Below are 27,444 nucleotides of genomic sequence, written 5' to 3'. Positions count from 1 at the left end.
TAAAAATTACCATTAGCTAATTGTTAAGGGGGCATCCGAGGAACTCAATCTGAAACTGTCAGAGCATCATTTGAGCAGATTTACACTTGTAGCTTCAGATCACTCACGACCGGGGTGAGCTCTGTGATTTTGATGCTGCAGGCCGAGTACAACACAGTAAAAGTGTATAATAGTGGTTGTTTCAAAACATTCCTGCTTGTTTTGAACAAACCGCACACATGAGAAAATAAAACAGCGTTAATTCTGTTCCTAATTGGTTATTTTTTCTTCTTCAAAATGACAAAAATAACTAATTAGATGTATAGGATCAAAAATAAGTGTCGAAACAGTACCCAACCATAGTTGCAATCATCCATAATAATGACACAACAGAAGAAAAACGTTTGCTACATAGTTAGTATGAGAAAAGTCAAACATAATGAGAATAGAGAATACTATGTTCTGCACAGAGTCCTGAGGAAATGCTTAATTTGTGGTGGAAAGAAATCAGTTAAGGTTTGTACAGTTTGTTTGACTCCTTGTCTCCATAATAATAATTCAAAGCAGTGTAAATAAGATTTAAATAAGATTTAGCCTCAGGGGAGCTTCTTAGAGAGAAAGGCAAACTATCCACGAGAATAAGATACAAAAAAATTAAATCGAAGAAACAAGACTGGAGAAGCCAGAGGAAGTATAGTGGGAAAAAATTATGACAGAGGAGTTGGAGAGAGAAAAAGCAGCGGGGTCATCGTGAGGGCCATAACAACCTGGAACCCATTACCCAGAGCACCCAGTGGGACCCCCACTTACAGTTCTCATGATGTCACAGCACAACGAGCCACCGCCGCCGCTCTCTGCTACATAACAGCACACAGGCCTGATCAGACAGCCACAGATAAGACTGGTGAAGGATTTCCACTAATGAAAGTTGAGCAGAAAAAATAAATGTACTCCCGGTGGAGACAAATAAAATCGTTTATGCATTAATCCTTTTAATACCTTATTCTGTGGCGTTAGATTCGGCAGAGCCAGCATTAACCAACACCTTTTCTCAAAAACTCTTAAAGTTATGTTCCATTATCCCAAATTATAAATGTCAAATTGCATTCCCTCCTGGTTTAAGGCGACAGAACAGAAACGCGATAACATCCGTTCTGAGAAATCTTGACCACACGGACGGGAGAATCTAAAACTCCAGGTCATCACAGCCGCAACACACAATGAATGAAAAAGATGCTGGAAGCAGAAAGTTCAGCAGGAACCTGGTAGTAAAACAGTTTTTACTTACTGGAGCACAGAAAAAGACGAATACATGGAGGAAAATGGAAGAAAAGCCACCAAGTGCTAATCCCTCTCAGTCTGTGTGCACACTTACAGGAGTGAGAGAGGACGCTGGAGCGAGAGAAAGCACAGAGAGAGAGGGAGAGAGGGAGAGAGGGAGAGAGAGGGAGAGGGAGAGAGAGAGGGAGAGAGAGGGAGAGGGAGGAAGAATGGGAGTGGGAGACAGATCTCTACATCAGTTAAGCCAGTGAAAAAGGGGAGAAAGAGAGAGATAAAGATGGGAGGGAGAGATACAGAAGTGAGAGAGAGAGACGAGAGGTGGAGGGGAGACAGAGGGAACCCCCATATTAGGTTATGAGGCAACTGCTCTGCCACAACCCCGGCAGCAGGAGAGAGGAGATTTTATCAGAGAGCTCACTCTAAACACACAGAGACGGACGAGACGCTGGAAGACGAGGTTTCAATCGATCCTCCTCTGGGAGCCGGTTCTACGTGTAAACAGCGTCTGACAAAACTCAAATAACGTCTCTGTGTTTTGATTAAGAAGAATTACACAGAACCTGATAACCGACTATTGAAGCCCGCCTTTTCTTTTTTTTTTTAAGTCAACATCATTCATGTCGGCTAAACAGAGACCATCAACCGGGTGGAACCGTCCCGGCTCAACATATCCCATGTTTCATTGCGCTTCAGTGACAAACTGTTTTTCAAAGAGGTGATGGCGGGAAAAAGCGAAGCAAACACATCCGGAGAATTTATTTTTTCTATCCAACTACTCAAACAAACAACTAACACATGTGTTTTCAACATTTTGAATGAACCGAAGAACATTTTCGTCCGTAGCTTTGTTGCTAGGCGACGGCTGTAACGGCGGGACAAGCTGGTGACGCAATAGGTCGACCAGACCGCCGCGTTTCGGTTCAGGGGATGCAGCTGACGTTGGCTCAGCAGACCGGGTCCTCTGAAGGTCACGGCTGCTGAATTGAGGAACAGCTACAGTGTCAAGCACAGAAAGATGGTCGACTCTTCTCCACTTCCTCCCACTACCAACAAATGAAGCTGAAATAACCAGGATACAACGCTGCCATCTTGCCAGAGTCTGCGTAGTAGTGATTAGGGGGTGGAGCCACAGTAGCGATGTACCGCTGATATATGATTCAGTCTCAGCCGTCAATAATGACGTTTCAACCCGTTTTTGCAGCATCAAATAACTGGTTAAAACCAAACTTACCAGAAACATGAACAGCAAAAAAAAAAGAAAAAATTTGAATGGTTCATGTCCTATCCACTAACGTGGAGGAGGCAGGGTACTTGGCTTGCACTGCAACAAGACACATTTGCTTTTGGGGAGCTGTCATGTCGTCCATCTTTATATACAAAGAGATAACTTAAGAGCTTCCATGGCTGAAGTCAGAACACTTTTCCATCTTATGAAACTGTGCAGTAGCAACAATAAGTATTTTAAGAAAACTATGTCAATAGAAGAGTAAAATATGTAAACCAAGAATAAATAACACAAATACAAATCAAAAAAAAAAGTCTTTGCAACTACAACAAAAGCCAAAAGCTATTTCCTACCGTTCCTATTCAACTGTGATTTGTCTTTTGACGTGAGCAAGATGCTTGAACAACAACATGTGAGCTGATGTGTTTTGTCATTTGTCGACATAAACTGAACCAATTTATTCCGAACCAGAATTCTCCTGAGTTCAAGTTATAAAAAATAATCAGAATTTTAAAAAAGATTTCACATCTCATCACGTATCCCTGCATTTTTCAGCGAGACAAATAAAAACCTCTGAAAAGTGACGGAGATGAAAGATGAAAACTGCGGAAAATGAGCGAGAAAGTGAACCTCCATCTATTCAGTCATGCTTTATGTTTAACGTTTTAAAACGATCGAGAGTTTGTCCTAAAACAATTAAATCAGAGCAGCAAATGTGTTTTAATTAGTCTGTTGAGTGTTTATGTGACATTTTTATTTTCCGATGTTGCTTCCACCTCTGATAAAAAACTAAAATATGGCGACTGAAGTCAAACGAGAACCTGCGTGTTGTCCAACTGAGCTTAAATCACCTGTGAGGCGTCATAATGGCGAAAACAATATCCACGTTCCAGCTTGTTTTTATATGGGCAAGTCACCATTAAACCAACCGACTGAGATACGACCACTTCCTCCTCAGTTCACTTGATGCCAACAGCTCTCTGCAGTATTAATATTATTATTATACATATCAGCCGACTCTCTGTTGACACTTTAGACACTGTTCAGTGGAGACAGAGTTAGAACGACAGTGAAGTATGAAACATAAACAGATTCAGAGGGAAATACAGGCAAGCAGTTCGTCTGACAAACATGATCACCAGTGTTTATGAAGTGTCTTCGTTAATAAAACATTTCACATTCTAAAACTACGACCTTTATCATTTTATCTTTTATGCCGTAGTGTAGCACACGCTGACCTCGATGTTTAAGTTGAGGTGTTAAAGCTGAAATTATAGTTTACAAACTTCTGTAAATAACCTAATTTGTATTTATAGAATTATTAAAAGTATTAAAATCTATAATAACCATCCTTCAGTTTCAATCTACATACTGTACCTTGTTTTTCCAGACTCATGAGGCCACTGTGACCATCAACCTTTGACCAATGAAATCTAATTAGTTCGTCTTTGAGTCAAAAGTTGAAGAAATTCTCTAAAAGCCGACCCGAGATATTATGTTTAAGACGCCAAAAATATGTATCGAGAGGTCACTGCGACCTTGACCTACTCAAATCTAACCAGTTCATCTGTGAGTGTAAAAGAAATTCACTTGAGGTATTCCTCAGATGTTGCATTCACAAGACATAGTGACCTTTGACCTTTGACCACCAAATTCTAATCGGCTCATCCATTGGTCTGAATGAACAATTGCGCAAATTGAAAAGAATTCCCTGTTTCCCGAGGCTACAGCCGTTGTGATCTTTGACAACCAAAGTTTGATCAGTTCATCCTCAACTGAACATTTCCAGCATATTTGAAGAAATTCTCTCAAAGTGTTCTAGAGATATCATCTTCAAAGGAATCGGATGGAAGGACGGATAAATAATGAAAAACAGAACTATTAAAGTAGGAAGAAAATTAATTTTAGCAAATATAAATCTTCATCCAAACCAAAGGCTGAGCGAGCTTGTTACTCTTCTCTCACACATAAGTGAAAACATAATGTCCCATTGAATCTGCTTAATCAAGTGGAAAAATTAATTTGGTTCAAGCCCAGTTGACATCAAAGTGGTTTTCAGAACAAAGCCGACAGCTGCCGGCCCTCTTTGCATTTCCTTGCCGGACACTCGGCTGAAGAGGCGGCAGCTTCCCGAGCCGGTAATTACGGGTCAGATTCATGTATTTATGCTACATTTACTGCACTAACTGCACACAGGCACTAAATTAATGTGAGTGAGGACAGTGATACAGTGTGATGTGACCGTGCACACTTTGCAGCCACTGAACTTAAACACAACATCTTTATCTGTACACATCACAGAGGATTTATTACTAACTAGAACTACAGCACAATATTTACAAGATTCCTTTTGTCAACAGCAAAGGCCCTGTTCATTTCAAAAAGTCTGCTGCCCCCCGGTGGATGTGCATATTATAATAATAATATTAATAATAACTTTATTTGTATAGCACTTTTGTTACAAAGTGATTCAGGAGATCCATGGCAAAAAAATGAATGAACTAAAATAAAAGGTATTCAATTCAGTAACATTTTAAGCACCAAATCATAACATAATAAGGTTATGCCAAAAAATATTACGCAATTTCATTTTTTCTCATCTGCAGCGCAAGATAATCCTTTGTCCAGTAGGTGGCACCAAAGGCCGACTTTTCATGTGTCACCTCTCTCACCAACTCAGATCATAAACTATCAACCTAATAATCCTTATGTCTAATAAATGTTTCATATCAAACCATGTTTCATATCTACAAAGTCACTCTTATCTCCTTTGAAGAAGTTGGACCTTTGCACTTTGATGCTGCTCCATAATTAACAGTAGGAACTGTTGCTGTATAACGAGCTCCAGGGTTTATTTTTGGCTAAATCCCTCTTCGTTGTGTCAAAGCACTATAGGAAGGGGAGGTGTCGCTGCTATTTTTACATCAATTGTGTTAAATCTTTGAGAACAACAACAATTGCTGTGACCCGCAACTCTCACTCTCGCTTAATCCGGTTTTGGTTTGTTTTTGTTTTTTTTCTGGGGGTGTTGGTCAATTTCCATACAAATGAAACCAGACGGTGTTTATTGGTGTTGTTGTCGTCAGTTCCGTAATGTGACTGCAACATGATGCAGCCATGTAGTCCGACTGTCACATGAGGGTGATGAAACAGGGCGAGGGCCAAAGAACAACAAAAGTTTTTGGAATTAGTCACTGTGACAGGAAATTCAAGTGTGTGTGTGCTTGTTTACTTTTCTCCTACTGTACGTGGGCCCTAACGGATAAGAACAGATATAATTCATCTCCAACGGCGTCATCCAAAACAACAAGGCCCCTATAGGCCGTGTAATATCAGAAGTTTGTGTTTATCCGTACTGTATTATCGTCAGGGGGTCAATAATCTCCCACTGTTTGTTTGTGTACCAGGTCCCTGACCCGCAGCCCGACAACCTCGGAGCTGGACCTCTGTGGGGACGCTCTCCCAGCTTCTGGAGCCGTTTCCCACAATGTCACCGGGATGCGAGAGGCCTGCAGCGAAAACACACTCACATGCAGTTTTCACACCTTTCTGTAACCCCACAAAAGCAAACGGACGGAATTTTGCTTGGACAAAAGCGAGAGCGGCGGCCACGTGTGCTTGTGTGCAGCCGCTTCGAGTGAACCTCTATAAAAACTAACAGATTCTCGTTTGAAGGAGCCGAGAGGTCACGCTATCGAGATGCTATCGTTGTGACAAACAGAACTCCTTACAGAGGCACGCGAGATATTTACTGTCCTACCCTTTTATTCTGTGTAAGCACACATCTGACTAAACACACACCCACACACAAACGTTTGTAAAGCTTCTTAGTGAGGACACTCATTGGTATAATGCATTCCATAGCTCCTTACCCTAACCCTAACCCTCCAAACTAAATGCCTAACCCTGACACTTAACCTAACCTAAACCTAATTCTAACCCTAAAACCAAGTATTAACCCCCAAACAGTCCATTAAAGGAGGGGTCACAAAGTGAGGACCGGCCAAAATGTCCTCCGTAGGTTGTAGACTCAAACTGGTCCTCACAAAGATAGCTGTACAAAAGCACACACACACACACTCTCACTCTCTCACACACACACACACACACACACACACACACACACACACACACACACACACACACACACACACACACACTCACTCTCTAATCTCTGCCTAAGCCCCAACACCCAGCTGAGTAAGAAAGTGGCCTGTTCGGCACATTCCTTTATAGTGGCACAACACACAGCGAGAGAACATAAGAGTAATAGACACGAGGTCAAATTGGTGTGACATACATGTAGAGTAAGCGCGTGTGTGTGTGTGTGTGTGTGTGTGTGTGTGTGTGTGTGCGAACTGAAACAGCTAATTTCAGTTCCTTTAGTGAAAACACTGTTTCTTTTATACTTTGATATTACAGTTTATATTTTATTTACAGGCTGCATGAATGAACCGATTCCAAGTTTCTCCTCGGTAATAAAAGGCCGGGAGAGATCTGAGGGACGAGATGGAAGATTTGATTTGAGATTTATTAGATTCAGGTGTTTGACCGACGAGGAACAAATCCCAGATGGAAGCGGTTTAACATAACAGAAACTTTATAAACCTGCTGCCCATGTGACAACCACAGACTGGAGGATAATTATAACCACCACTTCCCTCAACTGGTGCACGGTGTTACTTTTAACGATTCAAATTCCAAACCTAGGAACGTGTCAGTCACAAATATGTTTGATATGATCGGCATGTTTTATATGTTGAGTGAGTCAGCAACTAAACCAACAAACCTCGAGCTCAAAGTAAGACGTGAACTTCTCTCTGTGGCACATTCTGGATGCATTTTAAAGTTGGTTGACTGATTTATAATTGGGATGATTTGTAATCACTACATTATTATTATCTTTTTGTTTGTTTGCATGCCTTAATGAGGACACACACAAAGAAACAACAGCAGGGGAATGTTCCATCTCAAAGTGTTTTTGCACCATTTTGCTCCAAGTTTTTGTTTGCCTGACGATGTGCAACCGCCTGTGAGGTACGTTCCCTGTCGTATTCAAATTGCAGCGCACACAATGGATTTTATAGTTCCCTGACAAAAGTGGCAGCTGCTGCTTGGCAAGGCGAAGGCACAGACTGTAACATAAAGCTAATTTCTAAGTATTAAATACATATTCAAACCCATGTCATCTACCTCAAGAGATGTCTTCAGCTGCCATAGCTCCAACGCTTGTGTATCACATTGTTTATGCTTGAATATAAGCTTTAGCTGTGTGGTGTGCGGGTTGAACGCAGCCCACGTTTCCTGGTTCGTTTCCCAGTAGACTGACAGGCCACAGAGTCGCTCTGTTGCTCCAACCCCAGTTCACCTTGTAGAAATGTGCATGCAGCTCTCAGCCAGTTGTCACAACCTACACCTGGCTGCATCAGGAGCTAATCGTTGTTTACCTCTGTCTTCCGATCTGTTTTTTCTCAGTGCATTAAAAGCTGAAACCCAGCAATCGGCTGACAACAAGACTTTCAGTCAAACACATAGAAAACATTGGCACCTCCAGCCACAGGACTGTGATTGTAATTCCATGCATACAGTGTGTTTCTTATGCCCATGTGGTTCCGTCTGAAGGCTCCTAACAAACCATCCTCTCTATTCGCCGGAGCAATCAACTAGAAAGAATCAATTCCACCTCAGCTCATGACAACGTCTGGCAGGGAACAGATGACACCACCACCGGATATTTGCTGGACCTTTTATTGTAAACGCTTCCTCTGAAAACAAACGTTAATTGGTACCCAAGATGTGGATGTGTTTGCAGGAGTTATTACCTCAGCTCGGAAATAACCGGCCTTTGCCTTTTTTACAGGGACGGATATTTAACTGACAAAGAGTTAGAGGGAAGGTAACATTCAACAGAGCAAACAAGAATGAGTTTAACAAGTTAACAGGCTGCAACGATCTATATTTAAATCTTGTTGTTTGGGAAAGTTCATATTTGCTGACCAGATTAAACCTAAAGCGAGACGTTATCAGTTAGCACTGTAATATAACCCTGCAAGTCATACAGACATAAGCCATAGATATATGGGGAGTTATAAAATGTGATCCAGGAAATAGTCAGTTTATTAAAATGAATCATCAAAGACTCCGGAGACTTAAGGCAAATTTGCTTAAATTGATATTGTGGTTTTTAATCAGCTGAAAATACTGTCTGAAGACACACGAGACACATGTACATGGACAACAACATTGTGATATTAACCCACGAAGACAATAATCTGAATAAGACACGTAAACAGCTTTTTCTAAGGTCATATTCGGAATAAGCTATAATCAAATTAAGACATCTGGAGTTTTCCAACCTTGTGTAGACATGTACGTCTTAATCGCATTATAACATCCTATAGGAGTTAAACTAAAGCAACCACAGAGGACACCGAATAAGAAAAAGAGCGTGTGTGTGTGTGCGTGTGTGTGTGTGTGTGTGCGTGTGTGTGCGTGTGTGTGTGTGTTTGTCTGTAAGAGCCAAAGAGTCGTCCTGTGGCAGGGACTGATAGCGTCTCTCCTAATCCACCCAGGCAGGAAATGATGTACGCGGTCAGGACTGTTGTTTTTGTGAAGCAAACCGATCACAAAACAAAGCAAGAGCCACACAATAATTCAGAGTCGTGATAGGATGACATCCAGTGGAGCGGATATATACAAATTTCATATATATATATCATATATAACAAGTCATCTGAAAGTCCTATATCAATAACAAGAAAATATAAAGGGTAGGTTATTAATGAGAGTTTGGGGAAGAATTCAGCAGCAGAGAAGGAGACGTGATAATGAACATGTCACAAAACTTTGCAACTGTAAGTTGGGAAATGAACTTTAGTTTAATTAAAGACGTTCTCATTCCTTCATTTCTTTACAAACTTTCCCATTTTTTTTCCCGTTTCCCCAGCTCAGTTATTCCTGGAGTTTCTAAGTAAGAACTAGTCCAACTGAGGGAAACAGGAAAAAGCACAGAGCATCCCCCAGAGAGAAGAATGTCTTCATGTCCCTAAAGACTCATTTCTGTCAGACAGGAGGAAGATATGTTTACATGCATCCTCCCCTCAGCCCCACACCCACCAAACCACAAACTGCCTGTGCAAACGTATTGAAACGTGCACGTACACGCCTCTGCACGCCTGTTTGCATGTGTGTGTGTGTTTGGTCACTTACCACTTAGCCTGACACCACTTTGAGTTAAATGAAAGGCCTCAGCAGGGCTCTAATTGGAAGACTCAACAAAGGCAAGTAATAAAATGCTTCTGTTACCGAGTCTGTTGGATTCCATGCGCCAGGTGTGCGTGTGTGTGTGTGTGTGTGTGTGTGTGTGTGTGTGTGTGTGTGTGTGTGTGTGTGTGTGTGTGTGTGTGTGTGTGTGTGTGTGTCTGTGTGTGTGCGTGTGTGTGTTTTCATGGTTAAACCTACTCAAAGTTATGAAACACTTCCCTCCTCTGTGGTAAACGTTCCTCCTGTGGTGCATTGATCAATGCACATAAGGATTTAACAGATTTATCTTGCATTTGAACAGATACACCCAGATCAGGATTTGTGTGACTTGAGCTGTTGTCGGACATGAACTCTGGAAAAATGTGGGTCCAGACCTTTTCGGACAGTTTGTCTTTCACATAAGAGGAACGCAGCAGGAGATTTTCCAGAACAGACGATTTATATGAACATTTGCTCTTGAATCTCCTCGTCTTCATCAGCATCTCTTATGCATCTCGAGATATTCTTCCAGTTTTCTCTTGTATTCTCACATGGGCTCACTCGGACATTTTACAGACATTTTACGAGGGAACTGGCAGAACAGGTTCCAGAAAAATGTCACGAGCAACTGACTCGATCATTTGCGTTCTTTATTCAGAGACAAGGAGTAAAACTTATCTCCAGATGATGCACAGATGAGGTTTTCTCTGGATAACTAGAAAACTCTCGTGAGAGACTGTAACACTCCATCGTGTTCGTTTTCTGTTACATGTGAACATGATTTCATGGCTCTGGTCTAAATCTTTCTTTGCGTTTCTTCTCTCTATTCGTTCTGAATGGTCGACGCCTGACCCCCACACTCCCCCGTACCCCATCATCTCACTTCTCTCCCATGGTAGATTTTCTTCTTTTTCCACAGTTAAATCTCATTTCCTCCCTCTTTCTCTACCGGCACGTCACCCCTCCCTCACTCTCTCCCTCTCTCTGCCACTGTTGCCCTGCTCCGGTCCCTCCTTCATATGATCCTGTGTTCTTTGGCTCGCTTCATTAGTTGTAGCAATAAACACGCATAGGCCACGGGATACCTCCAGAAAACTCCTCCACGCCATTACTGCAGAGTCAGGTTCACATACTGCATACAGGAGGCCTCTGTGTACCATAAGGTATTATTGTGTATGTTTGCATTCCTCCCTGCATGCGTGTGTGTGCGTGTGTGTGTGTGTGTGTGTGTGTGTGTGTGTGTGTGTGTGTGTGTGTGTGTGTGTGTGTGTGTGTGTGTGTGTGTGTGTGTGTGTGTGTGTGTGTGTGTGTGTGTGTGTGTGTGCATATCATTTCACTGCACCCACCCAGGCCATGAAGAACAGCCATCTCACAATATATATTTTAAAAAAGAACAAATTCAAACACACAAGAAAGTAAAAAAGAACTGTTTTCATGTTTACATTTATAATGTTTTCGCACAACATACATGCATCAGTACAATGTCAACCCATCTGCATTCATGTGACCACGTTTCAGCATGAAAACCACCTGTACTTTTTTCTGGTTTGACTTAAATTATGTTCTATTGTTGTGTTGTCTTTATACCTGCTGTATATAATCTTATAAAACGTTTAAAAAATAGAAGCATTCACTTTCGACAGCCATCTTCAGATATGAAAATGTGCAGAAAATTGAGTTTCAGATATGAAGAACACCACAGGGGACAGTCCAGGTCTGACAAGTTCGCAAAAGGAACATTTCCAGATCATTCAGGCAAGAGGTGGCACCTAGTTTTTGATATTCTTTCAGTCTCACGACCATCACATGTTAGTCATGTCATCCACATCCATATTTTCTGCACATATTACTCGGGGGAGGCAGGCAGGAGATGTTCCAGAAAAATGTCCGCAGCAACTGACTCTGACATTTGCGTTGTTACATGCAACCTCTCTGAACATGTCAGGAGAATGTCTGGACTTCAGTGACCTGAGAGCAGCTTAGGTGACTGTTTGTTTGTGGCTGCTCGACTCCCAGGTGTTTGTAACCTGACGTGTTCCCTTTTTTTCCCACAGTTTTTCTATATGATGACAACTTGACAATTTGACGTTTTCACGGCACCTCGTGTGTTCTCAGAGTTTCTTCACTGACCCGTCGCAGGAGCAGCTCAGATGGTGTTTTGACAAGAGAAGTGCTGGCAACTCCCCCGTTTTCAATAGGCTCATTATTAAAGCAGCTCCGCCTGGACTTAACCCAGCCCGTATATTCTACGACCACAAAGGACTCATAAAAACATTTTGGACGAAGTCAGAAACCACAGTGCCGCATGCACACGAGCACGAGTGTGTGTGTTTGTATTGTGTGAGAGTACAAGCCCCCCTTCCCTCTACATATATATATATATGAGAAACCTTAGACAGTACTTGGCTCTATCGTGGCTCCCATGAAAAAACACACAAATACATAACCACACATATCATGGACACACAACTGTGCACATGTTGGAAAACTGTCATAAAATGTAATGCATGAAATTAATGCACCCTTCCTCTTTTAATACTGGTGGGGAACTGACTGGAAATAAAAGAATGAAAGTACTTCTGAGATGTGATTTTGGCGAAATTACTTCTTTTAAAAAAGCAAATAAACTCTCTCTTTTGCTTGGAAACGGGATAATAACACAGCGAAGTACTCGATCTCTCTCTCTCTCTGTCTCTTTTCATCCATCCTCTGTGTCTCTCTAACTCGCTCACTCATTCGCTCTCTCCAATTTCCATGGCTATAACTTTAATGGAGATGCCAACTCTGCTTAGACCATTCAAATGTGCGCAGGCAACACACACACACACACACACACACACACACACACACACACACACACACACACACACACACACACACACACACACACACACACACACACACACACACACACACACACACACACACACACACACACACAGAAGGCTCAGTCATGCAGTCTGTCAGTAATAAGGAGAGCAGAACCAACAGAGAATAAATCATTTTTCCGCAGCAGGGGCCTAACCTGAACAAAAGAGCCTGTGTGTATGCGCTCTGGGACATGTGTGTGTGTGTCTGTGTGTGTGTGTGCTTTGGTCTATTAACATATTCCTTGAACAAATTATTCGTCTGTCATGCATAACAGGCATAACATTCTAATGCAAAGAGGTGAGCAACATCCAAGAACCATTTTTCTCTGCTGAACCGAGAATCAGTCAGGTCATAAAATACTCCTGCTTCCAATAAGTATTACTTTGTTTTGCTGTAGTGAGGGTTTAAAAAGAGAAAGCACCCCTCTGCCTTATCATGTGTAAAGATTTCTAAAGCACTTTAAGAACTAGCGCATTATAGCTGGAGGCAAAATGTAAGTGATGTGAGGCCATGAACGCCCAGACTGCAACATATTTCTGAAACTCAACTGTAATAATTCTTGGCTTGGGATGATTTATGGAAAACATGCTTGATGAAAACTTCAGACTCCCTTGAAGTCTTTTTGAGATGCACTAGTACAGTTCTCCTTCAGCAGGAGCGTGCGAACTGTAGCCTGAGTGTGAAAGATAAACCCTCCAAGACCTGAGACCTGAGAACGTCACTGCATTTCAATCCTGATTTGATATTTTCCCCAAATCTCTACAGCACATCTGACCTCTTGAATTCTGAAATATTTTGTCTTGTGTATTCCTTCTCTTACCTGCTGTCGTTTGACCCGGACAAAGCGCAGCATGTCCCTGCAGACTCGGAGTTCCTCTCCCACGCCACACGTTAAGATCGGCCAGATCTCCTTCTTGCTGGGTCGACATATCCTGCGGTGAACGACCACCTCCCACACCTCCTCTGAGATGCGTCCTGACGGCAGCGTCCTGACAATCGCTCTGGTTCCAGTACACACCGACTTGGTCACCTTATGGAGAGAAGGGGAAGAATTTCAGCATGTTTCATTGTTTTGAAGCATGGAGACGACTATCAAGAAAACTAGAATGGCATCAAGTAGAGTAATAACTCCGCTAATGCTCAATAGTCCCCTTCAATTCGATTAAGCTGCACCAATGTGCACATACTCGTAGATATTGTGTGTTATTCCCTGGGAAATGTTGCAATGTTCAAGAAATTGAAGGAAAAAAACTCTCTTTGTCCAAAACAACAGCGAAATATTATAAGATCTTCCTTGGCCCATTACCCATCATTCCACCAAGTTTCAAGAAAATTGGTCCTTGGTCAAGATTAGGATCAAGATCAACTATTAGACCTAGTTACCTTCTGGTTATTCTTGAAGAACCGCCTCACCAGGACGGTGGAACGCTCTTTACGGTTCCTCACAAAGTCCGAGTTATCTAAGGAAGCCTCTCCGTCCTCCTCCCCGCTGCTGATGCTTCCCCTGCTGCAGTGCCTGGTCCCTCCTGTGGGCGACCTCTCGACGCGCCCCAACGTGGACGTCACGGCTTCCAGAGATGCCCGTCGCAGGAACATCTTCTCCAGGGAGCATTTGTTGACCCTGGGCCTCCTGTTGAGCCGCTCCAAACTTGAGTAGCCATCTTTGAGATGGTGCCGGCGGATGTGTCCGTTTTGGCGATGCTGTTGGTTGTGGTGGGAAAGCGGGAAGCTACAGGGGGATGACGACAACGAGGCTGGTTCACTGGAGGGGCTGCCCTGGGATGAGAGGTAAAGTGATGTCTAGAAGCAGAAAACATGGCAAATTAAGAGTCATAGTGTTGTTTCTTTACAGTTAAATTGTTTTTTACTGAGGCCCTGAGAGCCCGAAGCACAGCGACTTGAGAAAATACATGTAAATAGACCAAAAACATGCAAATGGAGAAAACAAACCAAAGACCCACAACTCAACAAATACTCATAATACAACCAAATACTCACAACACTACCAACTATGCATTTGTGAGTATTTGGTTGAGTTGCATGTGGTTGTGAGGATTTGGTTGTATTATGAGAATTTGGTTGAGTTGTGGAATTTTTGGTTGGTTGTGTTGTATTTGGTTGTGTTGTGAGTATTTGGTTGTGTTGTGAGTATTTGGTTGTGTTGTGAGTATTTGCAGTGGATTTTCTATTTGCTGCTTATGTATTGTTAAATTGATGAGGAAGTTTTCTCCATTTGCATCTACTTGCTCATTTGGAGCTTTAAAACCACCATGTATATCACAACATAGCCTCACAGCAGCTAGATGTACAGAGCAGTTAACCAGGGTTATTACCTTGGAGAAAGCCAGCATAGACAAAGGCAGGCTGCTGCGGCGGACGTGTCTCTGGTTGGGCCTGGAGGGCCTGGAGCTGAGATGAGGACTGTTAGCTGGGCTGGAGTTGGGGCTCGGACTGGATCTGGGGCTGCGGCAACAAGAGGAGTTTGTGCTGGCGTGAAGGTTCGACACAGTGCAGGAACAGTGAGTGCTGCCAGTTCTGTTTCCACCTGCATCCACACCTTCTCCAGGGGCGTCCAGCTGACCCGGAGACCCCTCCAAACTTTTCCCAGGAATCGAAGTAGCTGTGTTAGTCATTCCTTTAATTCTCTTGCCAGCAGTCAGCTCTGGACAAAGTTTCTCGTCGGTGCTCAAGAGTTTTGAGTTGTAATCCAAACACGCGTATTCCTCGTCCAAGATCGGCCCTTTCCCACTGTCACACGACAGCTTACTGTATATGGGGATGGAAGGGCTGCTCCTCTGTTTTGACTGAAGCAATTGGTCACAGTAGCACCGTACTTCCTGGCTGTCATTGGCGTCTCTGCTGGTTCTGCTCCCAGTGGATGTAGGAATCAGCACGACAGCTCCCACCTGTGTCGGATTCTCTTCAGTGGCCATTGTGTCTCTGGAGTCTCCCTTGTTTGGTTTTGTCCCTTGTTTTTTCTGCAGCTTTAAAAAAAAAAAAAAACCTTTTAATGGCGAGTACAGCTCAAGAGGAGAAATCAAAGCTAACAGCATTTAGAAAAACATTCTGATTTCACTTAGTCTGCAGGCATCGCTCTTTAAGTTCCTTTTACCGGAGAAGTGACTCCTTCCATCTCAATTAGTGGCTCCGTAGAGCAGCAAAGGGGAAATGAAATTTGCAGAGGAAATGAAATTTGCAGCCTTCAAAGACGATGCATTGTGTAAGGCGATAGCAGTGTCGTGTTTACCAACTCAGCTGGACCAGATGAGTGATGTCAGCTAAATATCCTCCTTTCCCTGGAAAGAGTATAGAGCCAGGAACAGATTTCTAAGGATATGTCTGGGTCGGGACATTTTCCCGGGGGCTTGCCTTTCACGTGTGAAGAACGCAGCTGCAGGATTGTCCGAGTCAGATGGGTTCACGACAACAGGAAAATGTCTGGAACATTCTGGCAAAGGGTCAAGTCAGGACAAGTTTTGTGTTTTTGTTTACAGCACATCAAGACCTTTGTCACCCTTATGTTCAAAAGCTCTCAAATCGAGTGACGCATTCAGAAAAATGTCCAGAACATGCAGGAAGGAGGATATATTTATAAATTCCCGGCCGAGTCTCATGCTGTCCCTTGACAATTTCGTTCGCCAAAATCTTTCCAAGTTGACATCTTCATTGGCGTCTTCTGCATATATTCTTTTTTTTTTTCTTATGTTTTGTGTCTGTCACGTGTTAGAAATGGCAGGAAAAGGAGCAGGTGACTCGGACATTTGCGTTCTCACATGCAGCCTCTCCGGTAAATCTCGAGTACAGCACATGTCTGAAATCAGTTTCATTTTCACAATCTAGATCAGTTTCAGTTTCAGTTTTCCATTATTCCGTCATGTTACTTACTGTGATGATCAGGTGAATCCACTTTGAGTCATGCTAGACAACGGTGCCGCAATCCAGTGACCTCTTGAGTTACTGAGACTGCACGTCCATACAGAGTGTGCTTTGTGTGTCCGTGATGTGGAAACAGAAGCTTGTGCAGCTGGACAAACCACCAGATAGAAAACCCACGGAGGTGACCCTGGGGGACCCAAGAATTTCCTTGATAGCACGGTCACAGCCACAGCTTACGCTGCAGGGCCACATGTGTGCCTGTGTGATCGGTCCTGACATGTATCTGTGGCATAGTCATCCAACCGCAGGCCCTGGGAATGACACATAGACAGAACACAGACACATAAGTAATTTTGACTCTTGACGTCTTGTTTTCCTGAGAAATGTCCAACCACAGTTCTTAATCACGATAAAATAAATGAACACTTTGCACTGTGCTGTCTTCTTTCATCACGTCCACTTTCTTATCTATAACTTACTCACTAAACTAGCTCGCATTGCCTCAGCCATTGTGACCGAAACAACTGAAACAACAAATTCTGTATTTGAGGGGAGAGGGGAGGGAACAACATTTCATTTCACAGCATTTTACACCCATCACAAACGTCAACTTCCCGGGGTAATAAGAATAAAACTATATAAAGTACATTTGTCACCATTTCCTGCGATGATGTGTATGTCGTGAAGCATGTTGTGTGGTCGGTGTTGCTACATAATGAGAGCATTCATCTCTCTGAGGAACTTCTTTGAATTCTTTGGTATTGCTGTTTTCTTGAAATAATATCTTCACGGAAAACCTTTGAGGACGGAAGGAAATAGTATGAATGAGTAATTTTAAAATACCAGCATCAGCAATGTCAAATAAAAACTGGATCCTTTATGGAGATATCTCACAGTTATTTTCAGGATTATGAAAAACTGTGTTGGATTGACAGTCTTAGAATAGGGGCAGTCTGGAATTACGAATTTCTGCCACGTCTCTACTGTTTTTCTATCACTAAATGTCCCCCAGAATACATGATAAATTCCAGAGAGACTCATTAACGTGTTATCAGTGGTAAATGTGTCATGCTTTGAGTTGTGCAAGACAATGAAACATATATACAAACTTGATAAATACATACGCAGACACTTTCCTCCTCCACAAACACTCATTCACGTTATCAAGGAATTCAAGTGCAATGATCTCAAACCACTTTATAAATTTTGATATTGTCCAGGACAGAAATCCAAGGCTCTTGCTCTTTAATAAAGCATGTACTGGTTAAAAGAAGCCAGTTATGCAAACTCAGTAAAATGCCAGATGGAAAAGAGCAAAAGTAATGATGCCTATGAAAATGAACTGCCCAGTTTTCAGTAACTGGCATCACACACACAGCTCGACAATAAATAGGAAATTATGTCTCTCATCCAAAAACAAAACAGAGTGCGCATATCTCTCCGATACACTGGTAGGCAAAGACATGAGAGCAGGGCAGAGAGTAAGTTCTGCAGCCTGCGAGCATGAAATACATCCGTAACAGACCCACTCACCCACAGCATGCACGCATACTAATGGTGTGGTTCTGGTATTCTAATGGTGGCCAGTCATCAGAAAGACGTAGTGCCCAAAACCTTGAAAAATTCAAATGACCACAGACATTAATTCACTGCCAAAATTCATGGGCCACAGTCTGCATGTGGGAACAACCCAGAGAGGAAGGAACGACTCTGTGTGTGTGTGTGTGTGTGTGTGTGTGTGTGTGTGTGTGTGTGTGTGTGTGTGTGTGTGTGTGTGTGTGTGTGTGTGTGTGTGTGTGTAGGTCCCTTTTGGGGTTATTGGATAGATTTGCCTTCACTCATGAGTCTTACTGTCGTAAAGGTAACCTTCCCCTGACCTTGACCACTGACCAAAAATTGTATTTTTGCCTAATTGGACAAGTTGTCCCCAAATGACTTGTCTTATTCTAAATTGATTCCCCAAATGTAGCATGTGAGTCAGATTCTCATTAAATAAATAATTTTACATAAAAAGATAAAGAAAATCCCTTAATATTAATGAATAATACAGTGAAAAAAGAAACTAGTTGAACCAACTTAAAAAGTACGAAAACACACAAATGAATTAAATTTGTTCAAATTAAAATCCACAAGTTAATACAATTGATAACTTTAATTTGAAAAAAGCTGGTAAACAATTGTCATCAACAAAAACATCAACTCCTGGGAGGAGCTCCACTGCTTTTTAAGAGCAAACTCCACAAGACCTTTGACCTAATGACGTGCTGAAGACGTTTTCTCACAACACTCAAGACAAAATATGGTGAGAAACCTTGACATGTTTATTTTCAATGTTTGTGGGTAAATAAATACATAAATAACTCCACTAGAGCTGAGCTGATCAAAAATCCAGCCCCATTTTCAGAAGCCTGTGTCGAATCGTCTTTTTGTTTTTTTTGAGCAACCCACGCAGATCCATAACAGGAAGAACCTCAGCTGCATGTGTCACAGTCGACTAACAGGTCGAACCACATAAATCAAATGCTGGTATGGAATATGAGCAAAGCTGTGTCAGTATATCTCACCAGCTCCTGTGTTACTGTGTGAAATTAAACTCTGATTCCCAAGGAAACGGATACACAAATACTATCACCTAATTATACACCAAGCTTCCTGGGAACCTGTATGAACTCGCCTATATTCCCGGCTACTTGAAATTACAAATCAACTTTCGTATGTGTAATTTGGTCTGGGAATACCGTGCCATTAATCTTGGGTGTAGTTACTATGAAGGTGAGATTATCCATAGCACAGGCAAGTCATAACAACTGCTTTTTAGCAATACGAAACAAAAGTGCAGTAAAACTAAATGTGCAGCAGACAACATCTGACAATAAACATGTGAAACACACGCATCAGACCATCTGTGTGTGTTTGTGTGTTGCTTCAGTGGCTGGACAGATATTAGCCGTTGCACTGAGGTTGTTGTTACTTTAGGACACAAAGAAACACAACAAGTGTTGGGGCATGAACCTGTCCGGTGGGTGATACTGACATAATATTTGGGTTGCTCGAAGCAAGACCGTGCACACTGCAACTTTAAGTCCTGAAGCCATGTGCTCATGACAGACAGCTGTGTTTGCCATTGAGCTCATTTAAAAACACTGAAATTAGCGACGGGATGGTATTTCCACACTATGGCTCCTTCAAATGCAGACTTGTGGTAAGATTTGACAGCTGCTCATTTAGTGGTTGTCCTCGCGACTGGATTGATTAATCACAATTTACAGAAATAGCTCAAGAAAAAACAATAAAAATACCACACAGCGCCATAAACTAATTAGTTATACTGAAAACACAACCCAGCACACACACACTCTGCACACTGGTCGATGTCGGCTCTTATTATCAGCTGAACTGTGACCCTGGTCAGGAAAACAAATGGCTCTTCCAAGCTAAATCTCAGCCTGGGGCCAGAAACGCAGACAGACACACACACACCCACACACACAGGAAACCAGGTCACACAGAGAGACAAGTGCACTGACCAAGAAAACACTCAATCACTTCTGCTTCACTTGTTGTATTATCGACAATATTGTCCAACATCTTGCTACCGGACGTCTTTTCCTACACAATTATAGCTCAAATATCATTTTCTGACAGTACTTACATTCAAGCTCTTCAAAATCTAGTGCTCCAGGTCTTCCGAGGGATTCAGGATTCCCGCTCACTGTCTTGTTGTCAACTGAGCGAGAGACGGAGAGTGAAAGAGCTCTGTCTCTCTCTCTCTCTGTCTCTCTCTCTCTCTCTCTGTCTCTCTCTCTCTAAAATGAGGGATGAGTCAGTCTCAAAGTTCAGCAACCAATCACAATGCATTTTTTTGAAATGTGTAACCAATTTACAGGCATAAATGTTTCCCTTTGACATTCACAACACAGCTACCCTGTCTCTGTTATATCATCTGTTGTTTTTTAGACAACAAAATGCACTTAAAAAGTTTGAAAATATACATAAAACCAAATCAGTTCCCCGGTAGACAGTCGAAATTTTCACAAAGTTTTTACCGTACTCAGCAGGCAGGTAGAACTCGGCACAGGTAGTTTCCACTTCAGCACTGCCTGTTCCTGCACCAGGTTTAACCCTAACCCCATGTAGGCAGAACTCGGCACAACACCGGCCATATGATTACCTGCCCGTCAGGGTGGTCAACTAAAAGCATGTAAACCACACAACCACAGGTTTCTGTGGTCGGTCACTACAGTCCTAAACACACACGTTGATGAAAGCCAAAGGAGATTATCTAAGCACTTCTGACACAGCTAAAGAGACTGAAGTGACCTGCTGAGTGTGCAAGTCACTTTTTCCCTCAGAAGATTATTTCTAAACTACCATACTCTAAACAATGCACAGTATAATTTAGAGCTAAACTCTTTTATTAAACTCTATAACATAAATTCTTAAAATTTTGAATGAAGGGCATGTTCAAATATTACATTATGGCGCAGGGTGACATTCACACACTGCTGTGTACTGGAGCCAGACCCACATCTCTGAAGTCTCAAGCACCTCACGGCCATGAAGGGACAAAGACCTGTAAACTGAATCCAAAGTGGGCCACTGTTTTTCACAAGTTGAGATATTCAAAAGCTTTTTGAAATCATGCATGCAAACATTTGCCCCGTTCGTGTAATAATGAATAGTCGTGAGCAACACTTTGTTTTAATGAGTCTGGATCTCGGGACTGGAACAGTTTTCCCACCCCTGTCATTAATCAGTGTTTATCCAATCAACGGGGGCCTTCACACTCACATAAAAGCCTTTTTCTAATGTTCATTTATGGGGGATTATTTCACAACTCATCCAAACGATGACTCATGGTCTGGTATGTGATTGGCTCCAACATCACAAGCAGTGCACGAAGGTAAAGCTCACCAGTGAGGTGGAAAGCATGCAAAGTGGTTACAGCTAATAACCTGCACACCTCATATACAATTACACGAATATTTTTAAAGCTTACTCTGATGCTGCACAAGCAGCGGAGAAAAGAAAGAAAGCAACAGAATAAATGACACTGTATATGCACAAATATAAAATGAGGGCTGAACTGCCACTGATCCTCCCAAGCCTCCAAAACACTCTGCTAAATACTTCACACTCAGCTTCAGCGCTAGATCTTTGGCATTCCAGCGGCACAATAAGCCGACCAGGGAGGGCAGGAATCCCCCTTTTTCTTTTTGTTGTGTGGGGGTCACGGAAATAAAAGGAACGCCGTGTGAGCACAAAGGAGTGATGGTCACCCAACTGCAAAGAAACAGTCATGCAGCGAAAACGCAGATTGCAGGCAGATTGTATTTTAAATCACGAAAACTTTGTTGATGCCAAAAAGGTGATTGTGTTGTCAACAACGCGCCAATGACTTACAAGAAACAGCTTAAGAAACTAAACAAAGTGGGTAAAATGGTAAAAAAGAAAGCAGGAAGAAAGAATATTAGAAAAGTAGGGATGCAATGGTCCGCACATACTTGGTATTTTTATTAGCTTAACTAAAAACCACTGGATAATCTGGTGGGAAAAAATACTGACTTTCATATATTAAGCACGGACTATATAACCTGGAGCATCATAAAAATACCATTATAATACAGCCACGGTGAGCTGCCATAAAGAGAAGCAGAAACATGTCACGTGCAAACAACAGTAAACAATAAATGAGAAGTTTTTTGGCAACTTATGCATCATTATTTAATAAACATCCAAACCACAGTGCACATTAAAGCCTTATTAAGAGCCGTGCACACGCTAAACAGGAAAGTGAACCAGATTTCATAAATGAAGGAACTGCATCAGAGATCAAAGAAGCCACCTCTGAGATCCAGTAAGTGAAAATCATGCACAGGGGGATGTATTTCTTAAAGCACCCCCCACCCTCTTTAACAAAGGGGGTCAGAGAAGAAAAGATGGGTTAGGGTTAGGGTTAGGCAGCATTCCTTAAACGGATGGCAGCTGAAGAGACTAAAATATATTCACATGCACAGCGAAGACCTCTCCCATTGTGTGACGGAGCAATATCCATTTTAATTCTTAACACCGTCAAGCATCAACAGCAAATATTAGAAAAATCAAATGCTACTGCGAATAAATCATTAAATTCAACGACAGATTTAAAGAGTTTAAATTGTGAAGCCCCACCAGCCCCAGAGAACTGACAGAGAACTGCTTTCCATCTGCTGACCTTTAGATTTCAATAAAGAAAACTTCAGGAAATGGAATCTATACTTTATCCATCCCGACACAATGGCAGCCCTCTTTCTGTGGAGAGTTTAAGAGATGCATTACCAATTATTTGAAGGGGGGATTATCATCATTATTATTATTATTATTATTCTGGGATGGACCCAAAATGAGTCACTTGCCAGTTTCTGGTGGGTCCCCACATAACGAGTGCTTGTTATGTTTCTATTAGTCATGGTCGCATAATGGGGCCAAACTGGCAGCGTCTCTGAGATTAAAACGTCGGAGCGGCCTCATTTTCCTCCTGGGCCACAAGTTATCCTAGAGAGTTGTATCTGAGTCATGTGAGGAGCCACGATGTGAGCTTAGATACCATGGAAACCTCCAACACTTTGATGTGTCAGGACTGATCGAGGCTGTGGACTGAAACCTCTTTGATTCATGAAGTTTTAAGTAGGGAGGAAAACTATCTACCTTTCCATACCCCACTCTCATCACCACGGAGATGATACTGACAGCACCAGCATCAACGGGAGGTTTGCAGACGCAGAGTGAAGAAGGAAATGAAAAAAGAAAAAAAGAAACATCAACCTGGAGTCGTCTGCAGGTTTACGTTTCATTCCAAACACTGAGTCCGTCTGTCAGCTCACACTGGGAGCTGCGCTGCAAACACAACAGGGCTTTCATGCAAGGGACCTGGAGAACATATGGCTTTGATTAGAGGGCAAGACAGAGCGAGAGAGCCCAGTGGAAACTGTACAGAGTGAGAGAGAGAGAGAGGCTCAGTGTGTGTGTGTGTGTGTGGTGTCATCAGTGTAACAACAGGGGAGAGGGCTGACTCAAGAAGGGGTGACTGTATTTTCACAGCGGAGGTGAGTGTGTGTGTGTGTGTGTGTGTGTGTGTGTGTGTGTGTGTGTGTGTGTGTGTGTGTGTGTGTGTGTGTGTGTGTGTGTGTGTGTGTGTGTGTGTGTGTGTGTGTGTGTGTGTGTGCATGAACTTATTAACAAAAGGCAGAATAAAAGATGACTCAAAAGATGGAGACTGCTGAGCTTTGAGAAGAGAATGAAATGAATCCCTGTGTGTGTAAGCACGTAGTCCGTTTGACATAAGCTGCCCACGTCACGTCCGTATCACACTTTTCATGTGCTGCAGAACCTTCGCTGTGACCCTGCAGCCGTCAGTAACAGGTTTTTCATCTAACAAAACTTCACTGCTGTTAAAAAACGTAATAATATAAGAGGTCTGCGTAGTCTGGTCTGTTTAATCACCCACTTTTTTCTCCTTCCCAGAGCTGATCAAATTGTTGGAGATAGACTAAACATTATGTAAGACTATGACAATCACACAACATGTGCCAACGCCCAACGACGATCAGGTTTCCAATAAACAGACACTTAATCAATCAATCCCCAGATGTTGCTCAGTCGTCACCGAGTCTAAATAAATTCATAACAGAGACCGGTCCACCCTCGGAATCTCTGTTGAGTGAGGTATGAATTATTTATCTGAATGATTATATACTACACAGAATAGAAATTAACTTTTTTCCTTTACCTAAATGAGTTCAGGTTCACACATGCTGTCTGAAATACTGTATGCAAGAGAGCATGGCGTGAATGAGAAGTCGCAATTTGGAAAAGCAAAAGGGGGAAAATACTTGAAGTTCAGCATCTGTAATATTCAAAATTATTGAATATATTTCTACTTTTGCGAGCTCATCAATTCAGTGACGACACAGCAACATGTTATGAAGCGTTGTTTTTACAAGTGGGTCCCTGCTTTGAGCCAAAGTGTAATAATGCATGGATGTGCACAATGCAGGATTTCAATTATCCAGCAAATCAGCTTAGGTTGTATTAAGAAACTCTTAAAGGTGCACTTACACACTCTATTCAAATGCACTGTTTGGTCAGGTTCAGTGAATTTCTCCTCACTGTCCAATAGTTGCTCTGGAAATTGAAAAAAAAGACAAAGTGGTTTGGACCGAGACACACGCAACGCCATTCCAGCCAATCAGCAACGAGGGGGGGGAGGCGTTCGTGGACAGGGGCTAGTGGACGGGAGTTATTTTTTACAGTAGATCTGGCACAGTGCTAATTTAAGGATTACAAGGGGAATGAGAAGCAGGAGGTGAGGAAGCAGGTGTCACGTTTGTTTGCCTGATAGTGTTACATTTCTTGCCTAGAGACGTTCAGCTTATATCTACCAAGATAAGCCGTTGTTATGATGTTGTTAATTCAAAACACCGTGTCCAATAACACTAGCTTCCTTGTCGTTTTAGCTACAGGTGTATTTGTCGAGTTTTTTCGAGTCGAAATATCACCGAATTTCCTGACTCCACCTTCAATGTAAACACAACTTTTGTTTGTGTAAAGGAAAACTCCAAGAGGCACCTTTTGTTCCCATGCACAGGTAATCAGCGAGTACAGCGGTGAATTGATAAGCATGTGAGAAAATATAAATTTGCGTTAGGGTCAAAGGTCCATAACGGCAGCAATGTAAACTCTTCCAAAGCCAGACAGCAAATACACCTGTGACGTTATTGATGCAAAGCTTGAACACATAGGAAGCACGTGATGGGGTTACAGGACAAGAGGATGCAAAGAGGATCCAATTTTCTATCTCGAGACATCACCGCACCTTCACTCCAACTTCTTTCTAGATGTTGTAGCACACATGACTGGAAGCTGAAGTAGCCTCCACACAATCGAGATGTGATCCAGTCTGTAAAACTACAGTAAACCTGAGAATGAGGATTATATTTTCTGTATTTTCTCCTTGTGGCCTGAATCTGGTCCTGCAATCCTATTGGATGAACTGTGAAATGGACTATTTTCTTCATAGGTCCCCCATGTGCCCCTTGCACCACAGACATCAGGCAGTCTGTTAGACCGATCCCGATCTGGATATGATTAATCTCAGGCCGTGTTTCCCCCTCATTCCCATTTGCAACCGATTACTTTAAAGCAACGTCACAAAGAAGAGAGAAGTAGTTATGGGTCACTTTCCCCCTGAGGATGTCTTCTATAGGGTACTGTGTAAACAATGACCTGTCAAAGTAAAAGACCTTTAGAGCTAATGAGAGTGCTCGCAGCTTTAAAGAAATTCCATTGAACTTAGTTGTAACTAAATAAACACAAACAACTTTGACAATAACACACTCTTAATACTCAGATATGCACCTCAAAGCAAACACGATGGCAGGTATAGGTCAACTTTTCACAATAAGAGCTCCAACAAAGATGTTAAAAAGAGAAAGAAATTGCAAAAAGTTGCTAAATAAATGATTTGAATTTACTGTCCCAGGTAAAGTTAACAACCACGTTTACTGAACTTAATTAAAGCTGAATCAACACAAACAATGACAATAACACACTCGTCATACTCAGATGTGAACCTCAAACCGAACAGACACACAAGGGCAGGTATAGGTAAGCTTTTCACAATAAGAGCTCAAACAGTAAAGTTTTGCTGAACGTTACAAATAAATGATTTGAATTTACTGTCCCGTGTAAAGTTAACTACCACGTTTCATTTACACTCTATTCTATTGACATATAAACCTAAATTAATGCATAAACACCGCTGTTATACCGATTTTTCATCTTGGATTTCAGGGGGGGGGGGGTTCCAGAAACAGACTGGGAACCACTGACACCCAGCGACTCCACAAACAAACTCAGCCCAGACTCGTGCAACGTCCCCCGGGTGGGAAAGGTGTGCGCGAGGCGGCAGTCTGGAGGAAGTGTTGGAACAGAACCTACTCACCGAAGTTGTCAAGTCCAGTGAGCATCCGCCAAAACTCCGCTCAGTGTCGAGTTCACTTCATATTCCTGCAGTGACTGTGCACGGTGCTCTCCCTCTCTCCCTCTCTCTCTCCCTCTCTCTCTCTCTCTCTCTCTCTCTCTCTCACACACACTCAGACACACACTCACACACACACTCACACACTTTCTCGTGTTGTGGTGGGAAAACTCGCTCTCTTCCCTGATGCCTTCACGTGCTCCTCGGAAAAAACTGCGCTCCAGCAGTTTGGATACTTTTCATTTGGCCTCCATGTTTTTTTTTAAAAATGTATTATTCATATGCATTTGTTTGTTTGTTAGTTTGCAGCATTGCTGGAAAACTGCTGCACGGATGACAGCGAAAACTTGCTGGAAGGATGCGGTGCGGGTCAGGACAGAACCCATTAGATTTCAGCATGGATTGGTTTCTCAGAGAATAATTCATGAAGCAAACCAGGCGTGTTTAGAGGAATAATATTTATGAGTGTGCAAGTTATTGAGAATCCAAATTAAAATCTGGATCTTCTGAATGTAAATGTGGTTTAATGAGGGAAAACAGTTGGGCCTTGTTCGTTTGTTAGTGACCAGGATTATATGAAAAATACTGAACCGATGAGATCATATTTATTGGAATTTATCATATACTGTATATAAAAGATGGATGACATGAAGCGAATGTCAAATAAAATGTTCTCAAAGAGTGTTTCCTGTACGTTTGGTTTTAATTAATAATTTGATGCTGTAAAAAAAGTACAAATTAAGTCTTCAACTTTTGGTTCGGTTATAAACTGTTAAAACTGCAAGAAAAAAGGGTCATACATATAATCTGCTCCGAGCAGAGTACAAGATGGGAATTTGGTGGAAAGGTAAGGTAGACATCCACTTCACATGGCGGTTGGCTGTACCACGCCACTTGTTAGCACGATATTGTTTTGGAAATCTGTGCTCTTCTTTTATGATGGCGATTTATC

The 27,444-nt window shown here is 42.2% G+C and overlaps 1 protein-coding gene across 2 annotated transcripts in view; it reads right to left on the bottom strand.

The window, feature by feature from the left end:
* plce1 (phospholipase C, epsilon 1) overlaps positions 1–26,548 on the bottom strand; it is a 79,614-nt gene extending 53,066 nt beyond the window's left edge. The window contains exons 1-5 of one of the 2 annotated variants that reach the window (XM_047338336.1): positions 26,457–26,548; positions 16,484–16,785; positions 14,932–15,582; positions 13,982–14,398; positions 13,419–13,628 (exon numbers count right to left, since the gene is read on the bottom strand). In XM_047338336.1, coding sequence (XP_047194292.1) covers positions 13,419–13,628; positions 13,982–14,398; positions 14,932–15,531 — 1,227 coding nt within the window. In that variant the 5' untranslated portion in view covers positions 15,532–15,582; positions 16,484–16,785; positions 26,457–26,548. Of the gene's footprint in view, positions 1–13,418; positions 13,629–13,981; positions 14,399–14,931; positions 15,583–16,483; positions 16,786–20,126; positions 20,240–26,456 lie in introns of those variants that run through there. The other variant, XM_047338335.1, reaches the window with a different exon arrangement.
* Between the last annotated feature and the right edge of the window lie 896 nt (positions 26,549–27,444).

Source organism: Hippoglossus stenolepis, chromosome 21 (genome assembly GCF_022539355.2).
Source record: "Hippoglossus stenolepis isolate QCI-W04-F060 chromosome 21, HSTE1.2, whole genome shotgun sequence".
Taxonomy (NCBI): Eukaryota; Metazoa; Chordata; class Actinopteri; order Pleuronectiformes; family Pleuronectidae; genus Hippoglossus; species Hippoglossus stenolepis.
The sequence above is the reverse complement of the archived record's forward strand: the minus strand, read 5'-3'. Positions and strand labels throughout refer to the sequence as shown.